This window comes from Neophocaena asiaeorientalis, unplaced genomic scaffold (assembly GCF_003031525.2).
Source record: "Neophocaena asiaeorientalis asiaeorientalis breed wild unplaced genomic scaffold, Neophocaena_asiaeorientalis_V1.1 scaffold46, whole genome shotgun sequence".
In the NCBI taxonomy this organism is placed as follows: domain Eukaryota; kingdom Metazoa; phylum Chordata; class Mammalia; order Artiodactyla; family Phocoenidae; genus Neophocaena; species Neophocaena asiaeorientalis.
Genome location: NW_020175393.1, coordinates 4,775,059 through 4,801,339, shown reverse-complemented (window position 1 = coordinate 4,801,339; position 26,281 = coordinate 4,775,059). Strand labels below are relative to the sequence as shown.

At 43.3% G+C, this 26,281-nt stretch overlaps 1 protein-coding gene across 3 annotated transcripts in view; it reads right to left on the bottom strand.

The window, feature by feature from the left end:
- Positions 1–26,055, bottom strand: part of RNF8 (ring finger protein 8) — a 36,294-nt gene extending 10,239 nt beyond the window's left edge. For 2 of the 3 annotated variants that reach the window (XR_003006032.1, XM_024765855.1), the window contains exons 1-5: positions 25,803–25,995; positions 20,067–20,195; positions 9,183–9,923; positions 5,925–5,987; positions 1,405–1,494 (exon numbers count right to left, since the gene is read on the bottom strand). Coding sequence is in view for 2 of the 3 variants with exons in the window: in XM_024765855.1 (XP_024621623.1) it covers positions 1,405–1,494; positions 5,925–5,987; positions 9,183–9,923; positions 20,067–20,195; positions 25,803–25,913 (1,134 nt within the window). In the remaining variant the exon portion in view is untranslated. Of the gene's footprint in view, positions 1–1,404; positions 1,495–5,924; positions 5,988–9,182; positions 9,924–20,066; positions 20,196–25,802 lie in introns of all 3 variants that reach the window. The other variant, XM_024765854.1, reaches the window with a different exon arrangement.
- Between the last annotated feature and the right edge of the window lie 226 nt (positions 26,056–26,281).

Sequence of the window (26,281 nt, the reverse complement as noted above, 5' to 3'; positions counted from 1 at the left end):
TTAAGTGGGGTTTGGGTTTCCTCTCTCTTTTTTTTTTTTTTTTTTTTTTTTTTTGGCGGTATGCGGGCCTCTTACTGTTGTGGCCTCTCCCATCGCAGAGCACAGGCTCCGGACGCGCAGGCCCAGCGGCCATGGCTCATGGGCCCAGCCACTCCACGGCATGTGGGACCTTCCCGGACCGGGGCATGAACCTGCGTCCCCTGCATCAGCAGGCGGACTCTCAACCACTGTGCCACCAGGGAAGCCCAGGTGTGCTCTCTTGAAGCCAACATTTATTAAGTTACCACCTCATCTCCAAAACAGAAAGGATCAGGAGCCCCTGAGGGGGAGAGGAAAAGCCATTTAGGGTATATTTGATATACCCTAAATATTAGGGTTCATTTATTTCTCATGTTTTACTTTCTCTTCTAATCAAAGCAAAGACTGTCAGACTGCTTAGGGCAGTGAAGAGGGACTGGACCCAGTTATAAGTAGAGTCAAGTTCCCTGAAAACTTTTGAATTACTGGATTTAAAAAGATGTGGTGGTTTCTTGAAGGCTGGGGAAGAAGGAACTATGTGATTTAAACAGAGGATAAGGATATCAAACAAACTAGAAAGTCTCCGCCTTTTCTGTATTCTGCTCCAGATATGTACATGAGGAGGGGTGGGCTGAGAGATGCAATCAGACTCAGGCATAAGTTTCAGGTCAGAGGATGCAAACTGGTGGCCTGTGGACTGGATCCAGCCTGCAGACTTATTTAGTCTGGCATTCATGGTATCAAAAAACACTGAACTGTTGCCAATACTTGAAAACTGGGATACTTTACATAAACATTTGGATTTCCATCTTCAGTGGAAAACTCAGATCGGACAACACTGGGCTTGCATATCTGGATGGCAATGACTGGCTGCATCAGAGAAGAGCTTCCTCTGGGGGTGAGGGTGAGGGTGCACCTCTGCCTCACAGCTCCCCACTATGTTCTTACACCCAGGCCACTTTACTCCTATTATCGGTCTGACCCCAGTGGGCACTTGAGTTTACAACCCCTAATTTAAGAGTTCCACTGATTTGATATGGGAAATAACTACATAAATGCATCAAGACAAACTATTTTTTATTTTGACTACACCACCCCTTAGCCTATGTGAGTGAGACACTCTGAAGGAGCATTTACCACAGACAATGGACTAGACTCCAGGATGTGTCTTATTCCCAGCATTTTGCTTCTGGATAAAGGAAGGAAATAGATGTTGTCTTACAGGCAGAACCTTCTACAGCCCTAACTAATTTTACAGATTATTTCCGTTGAGGAAGGAAACAGCCATAACCTCTCCCTTCATTCACCATACCAACCTTTGCACTGTGGAAAATGCTGAGTTGCATGTGCTAACCAAATTCTAAACCTTCACCTTCTTTCCAGTACCTTGGTCTGCTCCAATTCTTTGTTCTTGGCTTGAATGATTGCTTCAAAGTCCTTCTTGCTGCGATTTAGCTCTTCCATCAGAGCCCGATGCTGCAGAAACATAGCAGATACATACTCAAGATGCGTTACACTGCATTGTTCCTTTCAGCCACCATGCCTGTCTCTCCCTCTGTCAGCAGCTTTGGTTCAAGAGATCAATGGACTGGCAATTTCAAAATAATGTTTTTGTTCCGTCAGGACATCCCACCTACATACTGCTTTTTTCAGGGAAAGGGGCAGATAGGGAGGAATGCCATCAAATCTATTAATCTCTCTGGAAATAACCCAACTTCTGTGGCCAAATCAACTGAAGAATTTACACTGCCTTCCAGAGAGTCTGATTCTGTGGGTTTGGCTTGGGGCCCAGGGATGTACATTTTTTACAAAGCCACACAAGTGATCCTGAGAACAAATGCTCAAGAATTAGTAAGTAACTCTAAGGTTACCCAGCACTGGGAGCAGCTTTTAAAAAAGAATCAGGGAAATGTGGATTCAGGAAAACTAGATAATCATATTCTTTGAAATGAAAAAGATTTTTAACTATTTATTCTATAAATCACATACTACATGCTCATAAGGTAATGCTGCCTGAACCCTGGCTGTGTCTTCTGGAAGGTGGCATGCCCAAGAGCTAGCAGCTCATTCATTGTGACTAACTGCCTACATCAAATGTCAAGAGGTTCCATTTCTATGAAACATAATTTCTGAGCTCCCTCATACTTAAGTATAGCTTATATTTTAAATCTCATTTCAAATCCTTTTTTAAAGAAGATGATCTTTCTTTTTTATTATTTTAATTCTTTTATTTGGTGTTTTTCTTTTTTTTCTGTTTTAATGAGAACTATATTTTCAAATGGTGGACTCTTTCTGCCCATAACTAAACTGAGGAAGACCTGCTGACTTAAAAGTCCATGGGTTGGGAATTCCCTGGTGGTCCAGTTCTTAGGGTTCTGTGCTTCCACCGCAGGGGGCACTGGTTCGATCGCTGGTGGGGGAACTAAGATCCCAGATCCCATAAGCCATGTGGCATGGCCAAAAAGAATAAATAGGGCTTCCCTGGTGGCGCAGTGGTTGAGAGTCCTCCTGCTGATGCAGGGGACACGGGTTCGTGCCCCGGTCCGGGAGGATCCCACACGCCGCGGAGCGGCTGGGCCCGTGAGCCATGGCCGCTGAGCCTGCGCGTCCGGAGCCTGTGCTCCGCAACTGGAGAGGCCACAACAGTGAGAGGCCCGCATACCACAAAAAAAAAAAAAAGAATAAATAGTAATATTGTATCTATGTTAAATCTGCTGAATTTAATAACAGTGCTAGGATGATGTAAGAGAACGCCCTTGTTTTGAGGAAACAAATACTGAAGTACTTTAGGGTAAAGGGACGTAAAACATGCAATTACTTTTAAATACTTAAGTACTTTGGGGTAAAGGGACATAATACATGCAATTACTTTTAAATAATTCATAAAGAAATATACACATGGAGAAAGAGAGAAAATGGTAAAGCAACTCTTGGTAGCTGAACCAATACCAGAAACTCAGCAGCCTTTCTAGGCTAGTACCTATTTCTGGCTTCTTTTAGGAGACACAGTCATAACAAAAATATTTAATGTGCCAGGCATTGTGCAAAGTGGCTTACAAACATTGTGTAATTCTCACAAAAACTCTGAGTTTGATGCAATTATTATTTCATCATCAGTAAAATGGGGAAAACAACAGCAGCTACCTCACAGGGCTGTTGTTAAGGATTTGAAAAGACTATACATAGAGCATTTAGCACAGTGCCTGGCCAAAAGTAACTGCTACACACAGTTTACCATTTGTAGGTATGTTCATTTTACAGATAAACAGACACAGAAAAAGGCAAGTGCAAGCAACAGGATTTTCAACTCAAGTCTGACTTCCCAAGTTTCTGCCACTTGCTTTCTTTGTCCTTTTTTTAAAATTATCTCCTCGTGGGCTTCCCTGGTGGCACAGTGGTTGAGAGTCTGCCTGCCGATGCAGGGGACACAGGTTCGTGCCCTGGTCCGGGAAGATCCCACATGCCGCGGAGCGGCTGGGCCCGTGAGCCATGGCCACTGAGCCCGCGCGTCCGGAGCCTGTGGCCCGCAATGGGAGAGGCCACAACAGTGAGAGGCCCGCGTACCGAAAAAAAAAAAAAAAAAAAAAAAAATTATCTCCTCGTACAGTAGGGGGAAATAGTAAATCCCCATGACAGTGGCTGAACTTAAAGCCAGGAAACACCTAATTTAATTGTCTTTGACTATCCTTACCCCCTACCAACGCCTGGCAAAGTGAGCTGCTCACTAAGTTCTTGAACTAATGAAAGACTAGGTTTCTAACCCGGGCGAGCTAGATCTTTCTGGGCTGGGTAGAGTCTCCTTGTCTCTGAGCTGGTATCCCTGGCTGCAGACCTGAAGAGGCTGTTCAGGTCCTGTCCGAGGAAACGGACTTGTCTTCCCCTCCTCAAAAAACAATTTACCAAGGGCCACTGCCCTCCGACCCACTAGGACTTGAAGGGTCCCAACCTATATTCGCCTGTGATTAACTCCTATACATCTCCACCACTGCCATGGCGACATTTTTGGAGCCCAGCTCCCCCCACCACCGCCTTCCTCTTGGCAGGCGCCGAAGGTGGTATTTCTGAAAAGATATTATTCAAGACACACATTTTAAAATGTGTGGTCTGGGGGCTTCCCTGGTAGCGCAGTGGTTAAGAATCCGCCTACCAATGCAGGGAACACAGGTTTGAGCCCTGGTCCGGGAAGATCGCACATGCTGTGAAGCAACTAAGCCTGTGCGCCACAACTACTGAGCCTGCCTGCCACAACTACTGAGCCTGCGTGCCACAACTACTGAAGCCTGCGCGCCTAGAGCCCGTGCTCCACAAGAGAAGCCAACGCAATGAGAAGCCCGCGCACCGCATTAAGAGTAACCCCTGCTTACCGAAACTAGAGAAAGCCCGCGCACAGCAACAAAGACCCAATGCAGCCAAAAATAAACTAATTTTAAAAAATAAAGAAACAATAAAATGTGTGGTCTGCAGAAAAAAAGCAGTTATGTCAGAAGTCCTGAGTATTCATCTTGGCCACTAATTAGATGCATGTGCCTTAATTTTCTCATTTATAAAATGGGAAAATAGGCGCCCCCCTACATTGGGGTTAATAAGAAAAAATAATAACATATATGAGAGCACTCAGAAAAGTTTTTAAAGCTCTATGTAAATGTAAGTTATTATAATTATAGGCCTGGAAAATGAAAAAGAACAGCTTCAGAAGGACCACCAGGTGGACCGAACAATAACCATGTTTCATTTGAGAGTGGTAGGTCCCCCAGGCATGTTGTTATAGAACCATGACCTAAAAGTATCCTATTTTAGGTTAATGTATGGAGACTGGCCAAATGCATTATGCTAAATGATAGTGTGTTTTCCAGTCTGTCTCAGTAGAGGGTGAGGTGTTGTGGGTGCAGGGTGCTGAATGATTCCTCAGGGATTTCCAAGAGCAGAACCTTCCTCTTTTCCAGTCAATTTCAAAACATTATCTGAATATTAATTTAATAATCCTCTAAATGGGAAACATGCCTACCCCCCCACCCTAGAAAATACACAAGCTTAGAAAATTCTAAAAAGACTGAATTTTTCACCTAATGCTTTCCAAGGCTGTTTGTGCACCCAAGGTAGGCACCCTCCCAAGCATGAAGTAATATGTGATTGTTAGCACTGTAAAAAGGTTGGGAGGTAGGTAAGCAATAAAAGAACCGAATGATAAATTCTCCTGAACAAATTCTAATGCGATTACTCATTTTTCTCAAGGAGATACAAACACTCACCTCCTGACTTATAACAAACTACTAATCATTACACATAAAGAAGACAAAGCAGGTTTTAAAAATGCAAAAGAACTCATAAAAAAATAAACAGAGGAAAGAGGTAGTCAAGTTAAACTAAATAAATTACAGGCAATCTTTTAGGATAATTTTATTCCTGTGAGCCTTGCCCCCTTCAGTAAATTGATACGTTTTGTTGACGGTTAAACTGCACATTCTCAACCTAACCTAAAATGCTTAATTGGAACATTCTCAGATGGTTTCAGGATGGCTTCAGCTCAGGAATGGTGAGGTAATGGAGGCCCTTGCAGGCCCTGGTGGCCAAGTCACAGCTCTCAATTTCCCTCTGCTGCTCTCACCTTTCTGGAAGTGCAGCCACTCTCCTAGAGAGCCTCCTAATTGCTACAGGCTCATTTCATCTTCACCAAAGCAACTCGTGCTCAAATGAAGATGTAAGCTTTCATGCTGATGTCTGGCATGTCTGTGAGGCTCCAAGTCTCCGACCTTATGGCATGAGCAGCTGCCACCTGCTCTGTCTACAGACTGGAGATGCCACAGAGGTGTGCGCTAAGCAGCAGAGGCAGCCGGTGGCCACAAGAAGCCTGGCTGCCCCCCACTCCACCGCCCACTATAAGCTCAGGACAATGGCAAGAGATTTACCTCCTGCAGAGTCTGGGCTAGCTGTTGCTTCAGGTCCTCTTCTCCTTGCTCTTTCTCCAAACGCTGCAAAGCCAAAAACAAAATGTAAGGTTACCCTGCAGGAAGGGGGAAAAAGGGACAAAATCCAGTAACAAGCAGAGCAGACCTGCTAGCGTGAGCATCTGGAAACGACAGGGGGCAGGGAGTGGGTGGAAAATCTCCCATTTTACTTCAAGCTGTTGGCAGTAAGGGACTTAAGCAGAATTAAACTGCTCAAATACTGCACACCTCAGGGCTGTCACCTTCAAGCCACCACTCAGGGTGTTCTGGAGAAACTCTGGATTAATACTCCAAGTCTCCTTCACTGGCTAATGCTGTGACTCCCAAAAGGATGTAATCTGAGAGCTTCTGAGTCACCAAGTATCTAAACTGAAACACAATCCCCTGAGCTGGCACTCACAAGCTCCAACATGTTTCTTTCCTCAATTCTGGCCACTCTGAGTCTTTACCACTTCTAGCCCATAAACTGCTCCTCCTCCTGCCTTGCCTGAGCTTATGCTATATCTCCTCCATCTGCCCCCTTGAATGTAGATGCCTTCTACATCATCACTCCCCTACATCCAGCACCTTCCAGAAGAACCTCTGGGCCCTTCCCTCCTTAAGAATTACCTACCCAGGACTTCCCACATAAGACTCTGCACTCCCAAGGCAGGGGGTCCAGGCTCGATCCCTGGTTGGGGAACTAGATCCCACATGCATGCCACAACTAAGAAGTCCGCATGCTGCAACTAAGAAGTCTGCATGCCACAACTAAGAAGCCCGCATGCCGCAACTAAGAAGTCTGCATGCCACAACTAAGAGTCTGCATGCTGCAACTAAGGAGTCTGCATGCTGCAACTAAGTAGTCCGTATGCCACAACTAAGAAGCCCACACGCTGCAACTAAAAGATCCCATGTGCCACAACAAAGACCTGGCACAGCCAAAATAAATAAAAAAATAAAATATTTAAAAAGAAAGAATTACCTACCCATTTAATATGCCAACTGGAAATGTTTCTCTAATTTAAATATATTGACTTGAAACTGTTCTGATTATTTTGTGTGTATAATACATCTTTGTCTCCTCAACCAGATATATTCCTTAATGGCAAAAAACATTTATTAAGCATCTTTATAACCACCCAAACTCAAGTATAGTGCCAGGTAATGTGGGTGCTCAAAAAAAAAATCTATGTGGCTAATACGTATAAAATAGATAACTAAAAAAAAAAAAAAGAATGACATGGAGAATTCTGTAACATACAGGGTCCTCCTTCCATTATAGTAGTTGAAAATGCTACATCCTTGCTTTCATGATGTCCTCTGAACCCAAAGTGCTATCCTGGAACAACCAGACACCCTCAGAAACTGGTTATTTGAGGTTACAGGGAGTGCAAGATTCCACCCCATGGGGTGGTGGTGGAAGTATCATACAATAACATTTAATTTCCAGAGGAGCAGCAGAAGTGATTCCAGGCTTGTGTTGAGACCCCAGCATTAGCACTGCTGGCCCTGCAGGTGAGATGTTTGTGCCCAGTGACAACAGCATAGCATCTTCCTTGGACTAGGTCTGTCTCATTCCTGACTGTGTAGTTTCCAGCCTTGTTTTCCCAGTCCCCCAGCAACTAATGTTGTTTAAATAAATTCCTTATATTGCAAAAAAAAAAAAAAAAAGTCTGTGGGAATTCCCTGGCAGTCCAGTTGTTAGGACTCCGTATGCTCAATGTTGAGGGCCCAGGTTTAATCCCTGGTTGGCGAACTAAAATCCCACAAGCCACACAGCGCAGCCAAAAAAACCAAAATTCTGTGTGAAGTAGCAAGGGTTAAATGAGTTTCTGAGCAAGCGGTAGGGGTAGGATAAATTCTTAGGGCTTGGTGGGAGAGGGGAATGTAACTAATAAACATACGTTTATTAGACATACGTCACTAGGAGCGACTTATATATGGCCCTCTCATTCCTGGAGAAATTCTCTAAACCAGTCCTTTTTGCCTTTCTTTACCATTTTGATAAGGAAAAAGATTTCACAGCTATATCTTGAAGCATGCTGAAAGGAGTCACAAATATTAACAGTAACTCTTCTTCCTGAGCACATAAGCCTTTAAAGAGAGCTCTACTCTGGTGAAGGTGTCATACACTAAATATATGAAGATAAACCTCCGTCTATTAATTTCAAGAACTAGTCCAGGCTGGAAAACGGCAGCAAAAAGGTACACATAAGCAAGCAGTGTATACCCTTAGAAAGACCTCTTTAATCCATGGCCTTGGCTAAGACCAGCAGTTTATGGGGACAGCTGAGATTAGAATGAAATCTACAAATTGTTCAGAAATAAGCCAACACAACTGGTTGTTTCTTACCCTGAGTAAAGTACATGAAAGAGAAAAGCTTATTCACTTCAATCCTGATTGGCCCCTCTTAGTTCTAAGTCAACAATGGGGAATTCTTGACATTCAGTATTACCTGAGCAAGTAGGTGAGAGTAAAACATGTGGCTCTTGCCAGATGGGAACTGACATTTTGAGCAGAACCAGGATCAGCCATAGCCTAGAAGCTTTGTGCAAGTGCTTGTCATCTAACCCCAAATGACTTGGGGATGCAGACACATTTGCCCTCACCTTGACACAGCTAAGACAGTCATTATTTTATCTACTAAAGGCCCTGTGGACGGTGGCTTATCACTCAACCCAACAACTGAGTCATCGTGTACCTGTCCCCTCCCATGCTGGCTACTCAGGTCAGACACAAACATTTTCTGCCTTTCTAGCCTCCCACTTCCTAGGTTAGCTACAGAGCTAACAAGTTGCCAGGTAAATCAAGGGCAGAGTAATCAGGTGACCTACACCTGCCTTGGGTACAGAAATTTGGCTTTGACCTCAGAACAGAGAAAGATTACTCATGAAGACAACTACTGCGTTAATTGGGGTGTGCTGTAATTTTGGGGCATCTTCTTCACCTTCATCCAACCTCTCTCTGAATTTACCTCAGTTCTGAGATGCCTCACCTTTGCATCCTGTTATATCTTGGCTGGTTCTGCCAGTCACCTTTCCCCATCTTGACATCCCAACTCTGGCTCTTGATCTGATCATCATGCTGGACCTCAAAGTTTTCTGTTCCCATTACATCTCCTGTCCCTGGCACTCAGCACTTGGTCCCTGAACCAGAAACAGAGAGTTCTGGCCAGAGGCTCACGAAAGGCCTGCCCATCCCAAGGGGCACTCTTGTCCTTCCCTCCTGTGTGGTACCTGGAGATGCTGCTGCTCTTCCTGGAAAGTCTTCTCCAGCTGCTCCACTCTGGCCTGCTGTTGGGCCTGCTCTGCACACAGCTGGGACTGTAAATCCTGCAGTTCCTGCTCCATTTTCACAATTTTCTTTGAGTTCCCTTTTTGGGTCTGCTTTTTCACATTCAGAACAGCTACTTGCTTTTCCTGCATCTGTGTTTTCAGCTTTAGAATCCTGGACATCGTTACCTTAAACAGCTCTAAGCGGCTCTGAGATGCTGAAGGATTTGAGGCTTTCTGCTTCTTATAATGAAGCTCTACAACTTTTGCAGGGCCTGGGTCAACATGAGCCCCTGTGGTCTTCCCACTTAGCTGAAGAGAAGTCAACTTAGGATCCAAATATTCAGAGGGTTGACTAGCCACTTCACCTTTCCCATGTGACTTCACTGGCTGACCAGGTTCACAAGACACTTTACTTATTTTGGATTTCAAATTTGAGGGGCCTTCAGCTCCAGAACCCTCTAATTCATTCAAACTAAATTTCCTTTTAGCTCTCAAGCCCTTATTTTTTTCCATCATCTGGTCACTTTTTGGGGAAAGACAAGGATAAATCCTCTCCCAGTCTTCTTCAGTAACTTCATATTCATACTCTGCATTCTCCTTATTTTCCAGAGGCACCCCAAGCTGGATGTGATCTCCATTATGGATAGAATAGACCTTTAAAGGTTCTAGACGTTCTCTGTTCAGCCAAACGCCATTCAGACTCTGGGGAAAGGGAAAGAAAGACAAAATAAGTTTCATGATTTCTCTCCTCTTAACGGAATTTCCCTCCTGCTGCTGCAAAATCTTCTGTCTTTTCAGAAAGAAAATCCTTGGAGGCAGAGTCAAGATGGCGGTGTGGGAAGACACGGAATTAGTGTCTCCCCACAACTAGGGTGCCTGCCACCACTGGTGGGGGACTCTGATGCCCAAGGAGATGGGAGGAACCCCAAAGTGAGCCGGTAGGACATAGGGGGACTGAGGGGGGAGGAGAAGTGGAGGCCAGGTAGGATTGGCACCCCTGAGACCAGGGAGATCAGGAGAGGCAGGCAGGAGGGGCCCTCCAGAAGGAGCGAGGGAGATGGGGAGAGTGACTGACCCACCCACTCGAACCCAGGAAGCCTGCTGGGCTCCCAGGTGAGGTCCCCTGCCCTCTGAGACCAGGGGTGGGGGGCACGCCTGGGCCCCTTCTGTTCCTTGAGCCTAAGCCCTACCCCCCACAGCCCCCAGGGCCTTTTCCAGCCCTGTGGGCCCTGCGCATTGGCTCCACCCACCACCCAAACCTCACCCTTGATTAGGCCCCACCTTCCACAGCCAAGGCCTTCCCCCCACCCCGCCCTTTTTTTCTTTTCTTTTCCCTCTTCCTCTTTTTTCCTATTGTGATGTACCTTCCAGTTGTTGATTCATCATATTTTTATTTTTATATTCTTTCTAACATATCTGTTCGTTTCCTAGTCTAATTTTATTTTTTACTCTGTTACTATTTTTTTTTTTTTTTTACCCCACATGGCTTGCAGGATCTTGGTTCACAAGCTCAGGGTTGGGCTGAAGCTCCTGCGGTGGGAGCTCCGAGTCCAAACTACTGGACTAACAGAGAACCTCAGACCCCAGGGAATATTCATCAGAGTGAGGTCTCATGGAGTTCATCATCTTAGCACCAAGACCCAGCTCTGCCCAATAGCCTACAAACTCCAGTGTTGGAAACCTCAGGCCAAACAACCAGTAAGACAGGAACACAATCCCAATCATAAAAAAGAAAAAAGAGAGATGGCAAAAAAATACATCACAGGTGAAGGAGCAAGGTAAAAACCTACAAGACCAAGTAAATGAAGAGGAAATAGGCAATCTACCTGAAAAAGAATTCAAAGTAATGACAGTAAAGATGATCCAGAATCTTGGAAATAGAATGGAGGCACAGATTGAGAAAATATAAGAAATGTTTAACAAAGATCTAGAAGAACTAAAGAACAAACAAACAGAGATGAACAACACAATAACTGAAACGAAAAATAAACTAGAAGGAATCAATAACAGAATAACTGAGGCAGAAGAACGAATAAGTGAGGTGGAAGACAAAATAGTGGAAATAACTGCTTAGGAGCAGAATAAAGAAAAACGAATGAAAAAAATTGAAGACAATCTCAGAGACTTCTGGGACAACACTGAATGCACCAACATTCGAATTATAGGGGTCCCAGAAGAAGAAGAGAAAAGAGTCTGAGAAAATATTTGAAGAGATTATAGTTTAAAACTGACCTAACATGGGAAAGGAAATAGTCACCCAAGTCCAGGAAGCACAGAGAGTCCCATACAGGATAAACCCTAGGAAAAACACACCAAGACACATATTAACCAAACTAACAAAAATAAATTCAAAGAAAAAATATTAAAAGCAGCAAGGGAAAAACAAAAAATAACATACAAAAAAGGAATCCCCATAAGGTTATCAGTGATTTTTCAGCGGAAACTCTGCAGGACAGAAGGGAGTGGCAGGATATACTTAAAGTGATGAAAAAGAAAAACCTACAACCAAGATTATTCTACCCAGCAAGGATCTCATTCAGATTCAATGGAGAAGTCAAAAGCTTTTCAGACAAGTAAAAGCTAAGAGAATTCAGCACCACCAAACCAGCTTTACAACAAATGCTAAAGAAACCTCTCTAAGTGGGAAACAAGAGAAGAAAAAGAACCACAAAAACAAACCCAAAACAGTTAAGAAAATGGTAATAGGAACATATATATCGATAATAACCTTGAATGTAAATGGATTAAATACCCCAACTTAAATTAAGGAATAAAAACGATATGATCATCTCAATAGATGCAGAAAAAGCTTTTGACAAAATTCAACACCCATTTATGATAAAAACTCTCCAGAAAATAGGCACAGAGGGAACCTACCTCAACATAATAGAGACCATATATGACAAACCCACAGCAAGCATCATACTCAAAGGTGAAAAACTGAAAGCATTTCCACTAAGATCATGAACAAGACAAGGATGTCCACTCTCGGCACTCTTATTCAACATAGTGTTGGAAGTCCTAGCCACAGCAATCAGAGAAGAAAAAGAAAAGGAATACAGATTGGAAAAGAAGAAGTAAAACTGTCACTGTTTGCTGATGACATGATACTATGCATAGAAAATCCTAAAGATGCCACCAGAAAACTACTAGAACTAATCAATGAATTTGGTAAGGTTGCAGGATACCAAATTAATGCACAGAAATCTCTGGCATTCCTATACACTGACAACAAAAAATCAGAAACAGAAATTAAGGAAACACTCCCATTTACCATTGCAACAAAAAGAAGAAAATACTTAGGAGTAAACCTGCCTAAGGAGGTGAAAGACTTGTATTCAGAAAACTATAAAACACTGATGAAAGAAGTCAAAGATGACATAAACAGATGGAGAAATATACCATGTTCTTGGATTGGAAGAATCAATATTGTGAAAATGACTATACTACCCAAAGCAATCTACAGATTCAATCCCTATCAAACTACCAATGGCATTCTTCACAGAATCAGAACAAAAAATTTTACAATTCGTATGTAAACACAAAAAACCCCGAATAGGCAATCTTGAGAAAGAAAAACAGAGCTGGAGGAATCAGGATCCCTGACTTCAAACTATACCACAAAGCTACAGTAATCAAGACAGGCTGGTACTGACACAAAAACAGAAATATAGATCAATGGTACCGGATAGAATGCCCAGAGATAAACCCACACACATATGGGCACCTAATTTATGACAAAGGAGACAAGGATTTACAATGGAGAAAAGACAGCCTCTTCAATAAGTGGTGCTGGGAAAACTGGACAGCTACATGTAAAAGAATGAAATTAGAACACTATCGGGCTTCCCTGGTGGTGCAGTGGTTGAGAGTCTGCCTGCCGATGCAGGGGACACGGGTTCGTGCCCCGGTCCGGGAAGATCCCACATGCTGTGGACCGTGAGCCATGGCCGCTGAGCCTGCATGTCCAGAGCCTGTGCTCCTCAACGGGAGAGGCCACAACAGTGAGAGGCCTGCATACCACAAAAAAAAAGAACACTACCTAACACCATACACAAAAATAAACTCCAAATGGATTAAAGACTTAAATGTAAGACCAGACACTATAAAACTCTTAGAAGGGGCTTCCCTGGTGGCGCAGTGGTTGAGAGTCCGCCTGCCGATGCAGGCGACACGGGTTTGTGCCCCGGTCCGGGAAGATCCCACATGCTGTGGAGCGGCTGGGCCCGTGAGCCATGGCCACTAGGCCTGCGCGTCCGAAGCCTGTGCTCTGCAACGGGAGAGGTCACATCAGTGAGAGGCCCACGTACCGAAAAAAGAAAAAAAGAAGAAAGAAAGAAAACCCTGAGAACAAATAGAAAAGAAAGGTTCATAAACTGCTATCCTTAGAAACAGCATTCTTCAAACAGCACTTTGGCTTTTTACCTATATGATGTTCATTTCTCCAGAGAAGTGCCTGTGTAACAGGCAGGAATCACCTTGTTACTGGTGGATGAATTACTCAAATAAATGCATTAGCATTAAAAGAAACTGAAATCAAATAGCTCCTGTTGATGTAAACTGGGGGCAATGGCCCAAGACTGGAAAAACTGCTAAGAGTGAAGGAAGTAGCATCTAACGATGAGGTTCCAAAGGTACGCTTGGCCAAGAAAATCATGCAGGCACTGTCTCTGGATGTGTGTGGCCCCTGAACACATTGGTGAATAAAAAAACACTTCCCAGTACACATAAACCAAAAAAGAAAGTACCAATACCTTGTACTGGGGTCAAATCGCAGGTGGGATCTGATCCAAATAACAGCACCAATGGTCCATGGGCAACAGAACACGTGGTTAAGAGCTGGAGCTCTGGACTCAGCTTATTAGTTGCATGGCCTTCACCAATTTACTTAACCTCTTTGTACCTCAGTTTTGTCTGTAAAATAGTACAGTTCCTATCTCATACTGCTCCTGTGAGGAATGACTGAGGTAATACATACAAAACACTTAGCACAGTGACCCACATAGAACAAATGCTCGATATTTACTTTTGTGGTTTAAATTAAATCACAGTGTGGGGATTAAGAGCACGAACCTGAAGTCAGACTGCCTGGGTTTGTAATTTGGCTCCATTACTTAACAGCTGTGTGACTTAGGCAAGTTTCTTAACTTCTCTATGCCCCAACTGCCACATCTATAAAATGGAAGATAATAATAGTCTCTCCCTCATGGTGTTTGTGTGGATTTAATGAGGTAAAATATGTACTGTACTTAGGAAAGTACCTGGCACATGGTAAGCATTATATAAGTGTATATATAAGTGTTCACTACCATTATTTTGTTCTAGCTCAACTGATTTATCAACAATCACTTCAACTCAGTGCTCAGCATCTTGCAAAGTAAATATACCTAGTACAAAAGCAGAAGATATGAAAACATCTTTTAGCAGCTGACCATAGAAAGCAAAACACAAGGGCATATTTAAGCAAATGTGGGATTACATAGCACAGCCTATAAATGTAAAGGAATATCATGTAGAGCTGGGTTAGCTAAGAGATGCTAAATGGAGATGATAGGTCCTAAAATAGACCTGAAGCAAATGCAGCATTTAAAGTTTAAAGAGACTAGTGGGCATTTTAACCCATATCCAGGACTTAACTTTGGGGGACAGGACAGAGGTGAAGCTCACATCTGAACAGGGACTAAGGCTTATGCTTATGTTGGTAAAAATAGCTACCTACACTCACGAAGAAAAAATACCTGGTCAACCCAAATATGAAGGACAGGGGGCTGGACCACAAGGCACAGGGGATCCAGGGGAGTAGAGACTGGATCTCAGCTCTGGTTTGGTATTAGGCCCTGGTTTCTGGTTCTATATTATTTGGCTCAAGCAGGGAGAGGGAGCGAAAGACGAGCACAGAAACACACAGAAAGACTGGCTTTTACCTCACTGCCTTGGGCCTAACCTGGCTTATCTGTCAACCTTCTCCTAAACTTTCCATTCATATTCAGCCTGAGAAATTATAGGAAGTGATCGGTTCTGCAGACTTCTGAAACAACACACAAGGAATTAACAAAGGAGGCGGATGGAGATCAGAAGAGTCAATTTTAAAATATACATAGGAAAACAGTCTCAGGGAAAGTAATATGACACAGGAGGCCACCTAATGCCAAGATACAGACATTTAAGAAAAACTCAAAGGCAAAGATAATGTTAAACAAATAAAGAAGGTTATAGAAGTAGCCCAAGACGAGAGAGAACAAGGATTCCCTAAAAATCTGGGGCAAACACTTGAGATGTATGGCAGCCCTCCACTAGATCCTCTGTATTAACCTGCCTTCCTTCAGAGCCCTTTAGGTCTGAAAAATAAGCTCTCAAAATTTTTCCGTCACATTTTATCCTTGGATGCCTCTGTTTACCCATTAATCACTCTTCGGTGACACCTAGTAGTATAATTTGGACCAAAGGCCCAAAATGGTTCTGTTCACACAGTGACTGTAGAAAAGATGAATATACCGTGGCTATACAGGAACAGTCAAGTACTGCCCAGGATATGATTTCAAATACAATGGTTTAAACAAATCAAACTCTGTTCAATACTTTCTTGATGCTGGTTTTCATAATCACCAGTCTGAACAATGTCAGCAGCAGCAAAGTGATAACCAAAGAAAAGCCTGCCCAATGTCTCAGTAATCAATGAGGAAAAGGTGGAATAACCCTCACCCCCTTAAATACTAATTACTTCACTTAATGCTCAATCTCTGTCCAGCATTTTTAATTGGTTGTTGAGAACAGTGGAAACCCAAAGCCAAAAGCCAATGTTTCCTTGCAGTTCTCTAGATGACTTATGTAGCTCAGTGGTTCTCAGCCCTAACTGTAGAGTGAAATCACCTGGAAACGTTTAGAACAAATAGCAGTGCCTGAGTCTCATCCTTAGACAATTAATTGGTCAGAGGTGGGACCTAGGCATCAGAATTTTTAAAGCCAGGTTTAGACACAAACACTGTGTAAAATCATATTAAGACACAGGGTCCCTTTGCAGTCAACCCTTCACCCATATCCAGGCAGCTACTCATCTGGTCTCTACAAAGGTCTGCCTTTTCCATAATGTTGTATAAATGGAATCATACACTGTATGTACCCTTTTGAGTTTGGCTGCTTTCACTTAGCATGATGGCTCTGAGATGTGTCCACTTGGTTGCATTACAGTAGCTTGGTATTTTTATTGTTGAGTAGTACTCCAGAGTATGGGTATATCAGCTTGTTTCTCTGTTCCCTAGTTGTTTTCTTCCAGTTTTTGGTGATTATGAATAAAACCACTCTAAACATTCAGGTACAAGTTTCTGTGAGAACATAAGTTTCCATTAATTTGGGGTAAATACCTAAAAATGGAATCGCTGGGTAAGTGTATGTTTAACTGTAAGAAACTGCCAAACTGTTTTTCAAAGTGGCAGTACTATTTTGTTTCCTCAGTTGCAGTGTTTTAAGAGTTCCAGTTACTCTGCATGCTCACCAGCACTTGGTAGTGTTTTATTTTAGCTCTTCTAATAGGTGTATCAGTCAATATTTTAAAAAATTCTTTACTAAAACATAACATACAAACATAAAAACATACAAATCATAAATGCACAACTAGGTGAATATCACAAAATGAACACTCAGTATAACTACAAGGTTTAAAAAAAAACAAAAAATCCCCACATTATCAGCATCCCAGAAACATCCTTATGCCTCCTTCTAGCCACTAAGTCCCCCCCACCACCCCATAAAGTGACTACTAGCCTGGCTTAACATCACATGTTAGTTTTGCCTGGTTTTGAACATTATACAAATGGCATGAAATAATATGTATTCTTGGGACTTCCCTGCCGGTCCAGTGGTTAAGAATCCGCACTTCCACTGCAAGGGGCGTGGGTTTGATCCCCAGCTGGGGAACTAAGATCCCGCATGCCAGGTGGCACAGCCAAAAAAAAAAAAGTATTTTTTTGTGTCTGTTTTCTTTCACTCAATATTACATTTGCGAGATTTATCCGTATTGTTGGATATAGCAGTAATTCATTCAAATTCATTACAGTATAGTGTTTCATTGTAAGAATATCCCACAGTTTATTTATCCATTCTACTGTTGAAAGACATTTGGGTTGCTTCCCTAGGAGTGAAAATACTGTATGTGTGTATGTGTGTATGTATGTATATACACATACATACATACACAACTTTAATAAATAATGCCAAATAATTTTCCAAAATAGTTGTACCAATTTACACTTCTACCAAAAGACTACTTGCTCCATACCTGTACTAATGTCTGGCATCATCAAAATTTAATTATAGTTACTCTCTGACTACAAGGTGTGTTGTGGTATTCCATCATGCTTTTAATTTGTATTTCCCAGGGACTTCCCCGGTGGCACAGTGGTTGAGAATTCGCCTGCCAGTTTACAGCAACGAAGACCCAACGCAGCCAAAAATAAATAAATAATTTGTATTTGTATTATTTATTGATCAAATAAATAATCTGATCACGAATGAAGTTGGACAATGTTTCATGGCTACTGAACATTTGGAAAGAATCTTTTGTCAAGTGCTTGCCTCTTGCCCATTTTTATTTTTTTTTAATTTCCCCTGCATTGGCAGGCGAATTCTTAACCACTGCGCCACCAGGGAAGCCCCTGCCCATTTTTAATACTTTCTTTTTCTCATTGAGTTGGAGTTCTATATACATCCGAGTATAAGCCCTTCACTGATTATATGTGTAGCAAGTATCTTCCACTCTGACCTTACTTTCACTCTCTTAATGATATCTTTTGATGAATGGAAATTCTTAATTTTAATGTGCTATCTCCAGTATTTTTTTTTTTTTTTTTTTCCAGTATTTTTAAAAAGTCTCCCATGTATGGGCAAAATTGGAAACAGGGCTGAGGACCACTGCTCTAGCTGCTGGGAGACCAGAAGTTGAATTGTCCCAAGCAGCAAGGTTTGTTCAGACTCAACTGTGCACAGAAGGGGTTAAAATAGATCATCTCTAAGGTCCCCTTTTCGGTGCCAATTTATATTTTGCTCACAGTGCCTTGCCAAGAGTGCTGAACCAATTTACTTAGCATTTATGCTCTCTTTCAACACCATGCCAACTCAACTTAATCCTAGTGCAGGAAGGTACTTTCTACAACAGCTTAAATCTAGCAGGTTTATGCATGCAAAATGAGGCCGCTGGGCAGGCCTATAGAATACCTGCGATACTATGAATTATAAAAAGAAATATATATTTGGTATTCATCCCCATTTCTAGCACAGAGCTTCTAAAACCCTTGAAATTTCCTAAGTGGTAAGAGATCAAGGTAACTTTTGCTATGTTAATGAGGTGACTTTTGGAGGGTCACCTATGAGGGCTGAGTGCCAGGGGAACCAATCCTGTGATTGGAGAGTTGGAACTTTCAGTCTCACCCCTCAACCCCCTGGGAAGGGAGAGGGGCTAGTGGTTGATCACCACTGGCTAATGATTCAATCAAGTACACAAATGTAATGAAGCCTCCATAGACACCCAAAAGGATGGGGTTTGGAGAGCTTCCTGTTTGGTGAACACTTGGACGTGCTAGGAGAGGGGCAGGGCATGGACGCTCCATGCCCCTTCCCATATACCTTGCCCTATGAGTCTCTTTCATTTGGATGTTCACCTGTAACCCAGACCATATCCTTTTATAATAAACTGGTAAATCTAAGTAAATGTATTCCTGAATTGTGAATCACTCTGAAGCTAATTAATTAAATCCAAAGTGGGAGGTGGCAATGGGGACCTCTGATTTATAGCCAGTCAGCCAGAAGTACAGGTGAAAACCTGGACTTGGCAACTGGCACCTGAAGTTCAAGGATAGGGTCCTTGGAACTTCCAACCTATAGCCAGTTGGTCAGAAGCACAGATGTTAACGTGGCATTTTAACCTGGGTTGTGACTGGCATCTGAAGTGGAGGGTGGTCTTGTGGGACTGAGCCCTTTACCGGTGGAATCTGATGCTATCTCGGGTTGACAGATGGGTGGGGGGACATCCCCACACCCGTTGGAATTGGTCTCAGAATCATTTCAATACCCTTCCTTCTAACAGGTATCTTTAAAATCCTTTCAACCAGAGCAGTGCAAAATGGTGTCCAAAGACTTTTCACACTTCCTAATCCTTAACTGTTGACATCAGAATTTCTCTCACTTCACACTCTATATTTTCACTATTCGCAGGTGCTTGTATATCTGCACTTTAGGTATTTCCTAATTGCTGGGTTTTATACACTATTTCACCTCCCTTAGTATTCACATTTGATCTGTGGTTTTCAAATTTGTTTCAAGCAACAAAAACCCCTATATTCAAAGGAAATCTTCCTTAGAGCACTAATACATGAAAGAGGTGAAAAGTGAGAGGAGGGGTTTGCTCTGATGGAAAGAAGTGGGAAAGAAAAGGAGCTAAGTGCAGTCAGCTCAGTTCCTCCCCACCCGCCATGTCCTGAATCACAGTTGTACTCCAGAATCTTTGTCAGATTCCCGAGATCTCTGGACCTCCAACTCACAAGAGACCAAGTCCCCTGGTAACTTAATCTAGTTTCTGGAATAGGACCTATTGCCCCAATTCAGGTGTTCCCTACAAAGTAACTAACTTCAAGTCATTAGACTTTATTGTGGCATAATCTAATCTCTGGCAACATAGAGAAGTAGTTGTCTCTGGGAAAGACAAGTGGGTAGCTAGGGGAGAAGATATCTTCTTTTAATTTTGAACCTTTTAATTTTGTACCATGTATTACCTCAGCGGGGTGGGGGGGAACCCTAACTTAAAAATAAACAAAAATTCAATAAAAGTAACTAGGCTTCCATGGATTACTGTACCTTGTTGTCCATAATTGTCCATTGGCCCTCGGCATTCTGCTTCAAAATACAGTGGTTTCGGGAAATCATCAGAGGGCAGATTTTTGATACCAACTGGTATGTGACACCAAATCCTCGCCCTACAGTCACCTAGGAAGACAACGACAATGTAAGAGACACAATCAGCCACCGTACTGAAAAGAGAGGTCCTTTACAATCTTGTCAACCAGGAGTATCCACAAGTCCTGACTTATGAAACCAGACTCCCATGAAACCCAGACAGCTCACTGGCCATCTCCTCCTTCAGCTGCCATGGGAGCCACTGGCTAGAGAAAGGTAAAAAGTTGTGACAAGAGACAGCTGAACATTAATCATGGAATGTCAGGGTTGGTAGGACTCTGAAAGGTCACCTGGTTCAGCCACTCATGGGATGGAGGAATTCCTTCTACACAACCCCATCAACTAGTCTTAAACACTGCCAAGAACTATAGCTTCTACATAAGACAGTCCTTCCAATTTTTTAATGGCTCTGACTTGGCATCTTTCTTCCTATAAATTCCATCCATCAGCCCAGGCTCTGCCCTGGGCACCACCAGAAAATCTCCAATCCCCCTTCACATGACAACTGTAAAGTGTCTACTGAATCTTCCCTTTTCTTGGCCCTACGTTCCCAGTTACTTCAACGTAACTCCACGGCATAGGTTTGAGTCTTTTTGCCATCCTAATAGGTCTGTGAAGAGACTCCTGGTTTATTTTTATTCCTGGATGCCACATTAAGAAAAATAAACCTAATTTTTATTACATAGTCAATGCAAGTATCACTTTCCTAGTTCTAGATTTTATCACTGGAGCATATAAATTGCATTAGCTTTCACAGCAGATCTATCATACTGCCAACGTATCCTTAGGCTTAGGAATGATTAAATTTCTTGGTCTAACCCTCCCCTAAGAATTTTTATGCTAAGTTATGTCTCTTCTGTCCTATACTTGACTAGTTGGTAAATTTGAATTCAAGGGCAGGACCTTACATTGATTCCTATTAAATTTCATCTTGTTAGTTCAGCCTATCATGAGCTTGTCAAGACCTTCCTGAATTTTTCATCTGCCATCAGACATACTCAATATCCCTTCCGCTTGGAGTCACCCACCAAATTGATATGATGCCCTCTGTACCTTCATTCAAGACAGATAAAAAGATTAAAACAGGTTGTAACCAAAGGCAAAGCTCTCAGGAAAGCCTAGTAAACATTCCACCACACAATCTAGGAACACCTTGAACCAGTTATAATTCAACCAAAAGATGGAAAAGTCCTTGTTTTCCATCTTATCCACAAGTACAGCATGAGAGCCTCTAGAAAAGGTTGCAAAGAAGTCCCAGTTCACATCTACCATATTTCCCTGAAAGACCAGTCAAGTTCATAATAACCCTGTCAAGGAAGGAAATAAAATTCTTCTGGGATCCAGGTCGTAGAATTCCCTGCTTATTCTTCTTGGTGCACACGCCACCTCTTTAATGACCCATACCCCAACCTAACCTGGGAACATTAAGCCAAATAGTCTGTGGTTTTCTAAAAGCTGCACTTTTTGTTCCTGTTGAATTCTTTCAAAATCATGCCTGTCCTCCTGAGTCCCTCAAAGACCACCACGATGCTTTGTCCCAATCTATTCCTCCCCACAAACTCTCATCTCAGCAACTGACACTACCACCCAACCTACTGCTTAGCCCCAAACCCAGAAGCCATCTTTGATTCACTCTACATCCCTCATCCTCACATTCAAATCATCAGCAAAATCTACTGGCTGTTAATTCAAACATGCCCTAATCTATTCACTTCTCTCTCTCTCGGTGGCCACTACCTTAATCCAAACAGCACTGTTTCCTCCAGTTATGCTGTTTTTGCTCCTGTGCCAGCCCCCATTCTTCACACAGTAGCTGGGGTGGTAATGTAAAAACTTTAAACCAGATCTTTTCCCTTCTTAAAATTCTCTAATAATCCAAACCTCCTTTCACAGCCTTTAAGGCCCTCAATGTCCTAACCCCCTCTACCTTTTTAGTGTTATCTCACATTATGGTCAGAAACACTACCTGAGGGTACTTTCACCTGTCCCCTCTGATTAGAACATCCTTCTCTCATCCATTTGCACGGGCTCCTTATCTTTCAAGTTTCAGCTCCTCAGAGGCCTACCTTGATTACCTGATCTAAAGTTGCTGCCTGATCCCTCCCTGGCCATTGCATGCCTTCACATTATTAGCATGCACTAACCACATCCAAAATTATCCTGCTTGTTTCATTTATTTTTGTCTACTTTTATTTACTTTTCTAAATTTATATTTAGAATTTATATTTCATGAGCAGGGACCTTATCTGTCTTGTATACCACAGTACCCTGTACTCCTCAGAGCCTCTTTCTGCTCAGTAAATATCTGTGAATAAATGGAAGAATAAAGAGTTCTTGCTTATGAGTCCTCCCAGATTCCAGGAGATGGGCATTTTTTTAGGTCAGAAGTTGGAAAATGGGTTATTACCACTGGAAACTATGGAGCAGCAGCCAAGAACCTTATAATCTGACTTGTTCCCCTCTAAAATGTTGTGGTGATCACCTCCACCAAAACTCTGAAGTTTTTCAATGCTTTGACAGTTTGCCAGACATTCCATTAATTATAGAAGTTCCTCTGAATTAATATACATACCCTTTAAAATTGGAACGTTTAAGGATTTATCTGTCATCCATATTCAGTAAGAATTTCCATTTAGGTAGCTTTATTTCTAATAAATAAAGTGTTAAATATTCCATTTTAATACCTGAGGGGAGACAGTCATTGCCATTATGGGTAGCCTGGAGAAAGTAATACAAAAAAGGGAGATGAGCTCCTTTCTCTGAAATCACCTCCTATGAACTCTGAATCCAGGAAAGGAAGGAAAAAACACTCTTTTTTGTCTTTCCCTTCACTGTTTGGTCCTAGAATTGACCTTGATATATTGATAATTCATCCACACCATGGTTAGAGTCTGCATGAGCTTATTTGAATATCCCAGCACCATGCATAACATAAAACTAAATTCCCCATGGGAACTGAGTGCCAACAAACTGCCAACTTGTTGCTGGGGACTGTTTCCATTTACAACAGTTTTGCAAGCCTTTGAGCTTATTGACAGTATTGGTCTACAAGTTCATCTTGTCCTTTCCCACCTTCGCTAATGCTTCCCTCCTAGGCATGACTCCTACTGTTTCCCAAATGACCAACAACTCCTCTAGGACCATCCTTTTCCTTTTTCCAACCCTCTTAGGTCAAAGAGCTTCATGAAAACCAAATACAGGAGAAGAAAAGAGAAAAATGAAGACACTATGATTTCCCCCAAAGGCCTAAACACTTACAGGGCCTGGGAACTAGCTAATTTGCAATAAATCTCTATCTAATTTGTTTTTCTACCAAACTCTCTGGATTGGTTTAAGAAGTTTAAAGACACCCATTCAGGCAGACAATTTACTACAGTATTCCCTTCAATGAAATGAGAGGAACCTTGTTTTATTATTGTAGTTGAGAATCTGAGGGGTACTGGGAAGGCAAGAAACTGACTTTACTCTCATTATAACTAAGTAATATCAGCACACCTCCTAAAACCTTGTGCACACAGGCCTGTGCTATGGTTTGGGGACCATTATAATATAAGCAAGACTTCATCTCTTGGCTTTGACTCAGGCCTCTGTCCATACACACTGCAGGCTATGCTCCAACTACTTCCTAAGGTCCGACCTTGCAGACAGCCAGGCCTGGGAGGCCTCTCCTCCACACAGGTCCCAAGGCAAGCCAGTCTTCTTGCTATATCTTCACCATTCACTCTGGCTTATATGGCTCTCCCCTCATAGCAGTGGTCTCACACAAAATTATCTGATAGTTTAAAATATGTGTAGGAGTACTTTATAGTCCTCTTGTCCTTGCTGCAGGGGCTTTAACCTTTCTGCCTGCCCCCTCCCCAAGACTCTCAGTGCTACCAAGCTATTCAGAAGTAATGAATTAATCCACCATAACTGAATCTTAAAGAACAATTAACATGACCACTAAATTCGTTACAGGGTTGTGTGTGAGTGTGGTATATGTGCAGGGCTCAGATTAAGTGATGTATGTGAAAGCCCAGTCCTATACAAAATAAGGTATAGTTACTATTATTCAGTAACTATATATTATTTACTTCACTATATATTATTATATATTATATTATATATTATTACTTCATTTGTTAAACTTCCTAAAGGTATGCTTTTGGAAAGGGTCGTGCCGGGAAGGCCAATGCTCGAGCTGACAGAATGAATGCCTAATATGGACTTTTAGGCACTGATAACGTGGATAGAAGAGAGACTGGGGGCAGAGGTATCTTCCTCGTGTTCTTCAATCCACAGCATACAAGGAATCCTTTATAATCCCCAAATCTAGCAACATTTAAGGCTGGACCTGAATTCCTCCTCTGACTGTTCTTAGAATAGTACTAAATAAACCACATCTTGGCACTTGATCATACAGTCTGCCTGGATGTTCTCAAACTGCTTCACTGCATAAAATCCTCTTTCCCCGTTCAAGCAATAAACTCTTTGAGAGCAAAAGTCATCATTATGTGTCCCTCTCATACTACAGCAAACAATGCAAGTACTCAGTAAATACCTGGGAGACTGAATTGAGACTATGTAACTTACAGGAAAAATCTAGTTAAACATACAAAATTATCAAAAGACTTCTTTATCCTTCACACAAATCATTTCCAAAACCAAAACGGTTCCCAATCACCACAAGCTGGTCCCTGATCCAGCCCTCCTTCCCAAGCTGATTGCACTCTCCCCCCACCTCTCTTCCATCACCCTCTCTAGAACCACCTCCCGAGTCCTCGCGCCCAACTGAAACCGTGCCTCACCTGTCCTCTTTAACTTCTTCTCTTTGCATTTATAACCGCATTAGAGAACATCATAAGCAGCTTCTGGAGAGAATTCTCGTATTTCTGTAGCCCTACCTCAACCCATCTAAGGGGGTGCCAGTCGGCAGTACCGAGACTCACAGGATAATTGTGGCCCATATCAAAGCGCCAATTTTCCTCAAGAGTCGGAAAGGAAAAGGGCATTTTTACGTAAAAGTCTGAGTATTTTAAGGGACACGACCTCAAACTCGCAATCTTTTTCAAAATAAACTTGAGAAAGTTCACGCTCTCAGCAGTCCTCCAAGGTTCCCCCCCCGCCCCAGAACCCGGACGGTTCCGTGACTGCCCCCCCTGCCAGTTCCGCCGCCCCGGCAGGGAGCAGCCGGGTGCTCCGGGTGCGACCCCAATAGGTGCCATGCCAGCCTCCCAACCCATCAACACAGTCGCCTCCTTCCCCCGCGAAACCCCAGCAGTCCTCACATCCTCTACGCCCGCCTCTCGCTCTGCCCCTGTACCAGGCTCCTTCCCGCAACCCTGACACCGGCCCCAGCTCGGCCCTCGGGCCTAGGCCGCTCTCCACAGGGCCATCTTTTCTCCCACACAGTAGTACCTCCCCCGGACACCGCCCACCTCAGACCCCCCCCAACCACTCGCACCAGACCCCTTTCTCCGTTCCCTCCCCCGCAGGGCCCACCCTTCACCGCTCTCTTCACTTCCTCTCCCACCTCCACTTTTCCATTCATCCCTCCCGCCGAGACGTCGGGCCTCCCTCCGGCCCGTTGAGCCTCCCTCCGGCCCGTGCCTGCTCCAACTCCCTTCCCTCACCTTAGGAAGACGCCCTCCCCCTCACCTCGTTTCCATCCTCCAGCAGCAGCCACTCGGCGTTCATCCCCATACGCCGCAAGCACCAGCTCCGGTCACCAGCGCGGCCTTCAGTGACCAGGGAGCCAGGATCCCCCATAGCCCACTCGGCCCTGGGTCGCAGTCAGCACAGAGCGAGACCCCGACCCGGGTTACCGCCGCCTCTCAGTTTCCTAGCAGGAGCCATACCTACACTACAGACAGAAGCAATCGCTAAGCATTCGCGATCTAGGCGAAAGCTCGCTTGGGCTCCGCCCCCAGCCCGCCAAAGGCCGGCAAGCCGGAGTCACTGCGCCTGCGCGAGAGGAAGGCTCTTGGGACCCTGTAAACCAGGTGAGGGCGGTCTAGCCCCAGGGACGGCACTTGTTGCCCGACGCGCCCTGATGCTCCCGACACGCCTCTCTCACCCTTTATAGCGCCCCCACCCCAGTTCTAGCCTCCCCACACTGGAGCCCCTTCTCGCTTTTC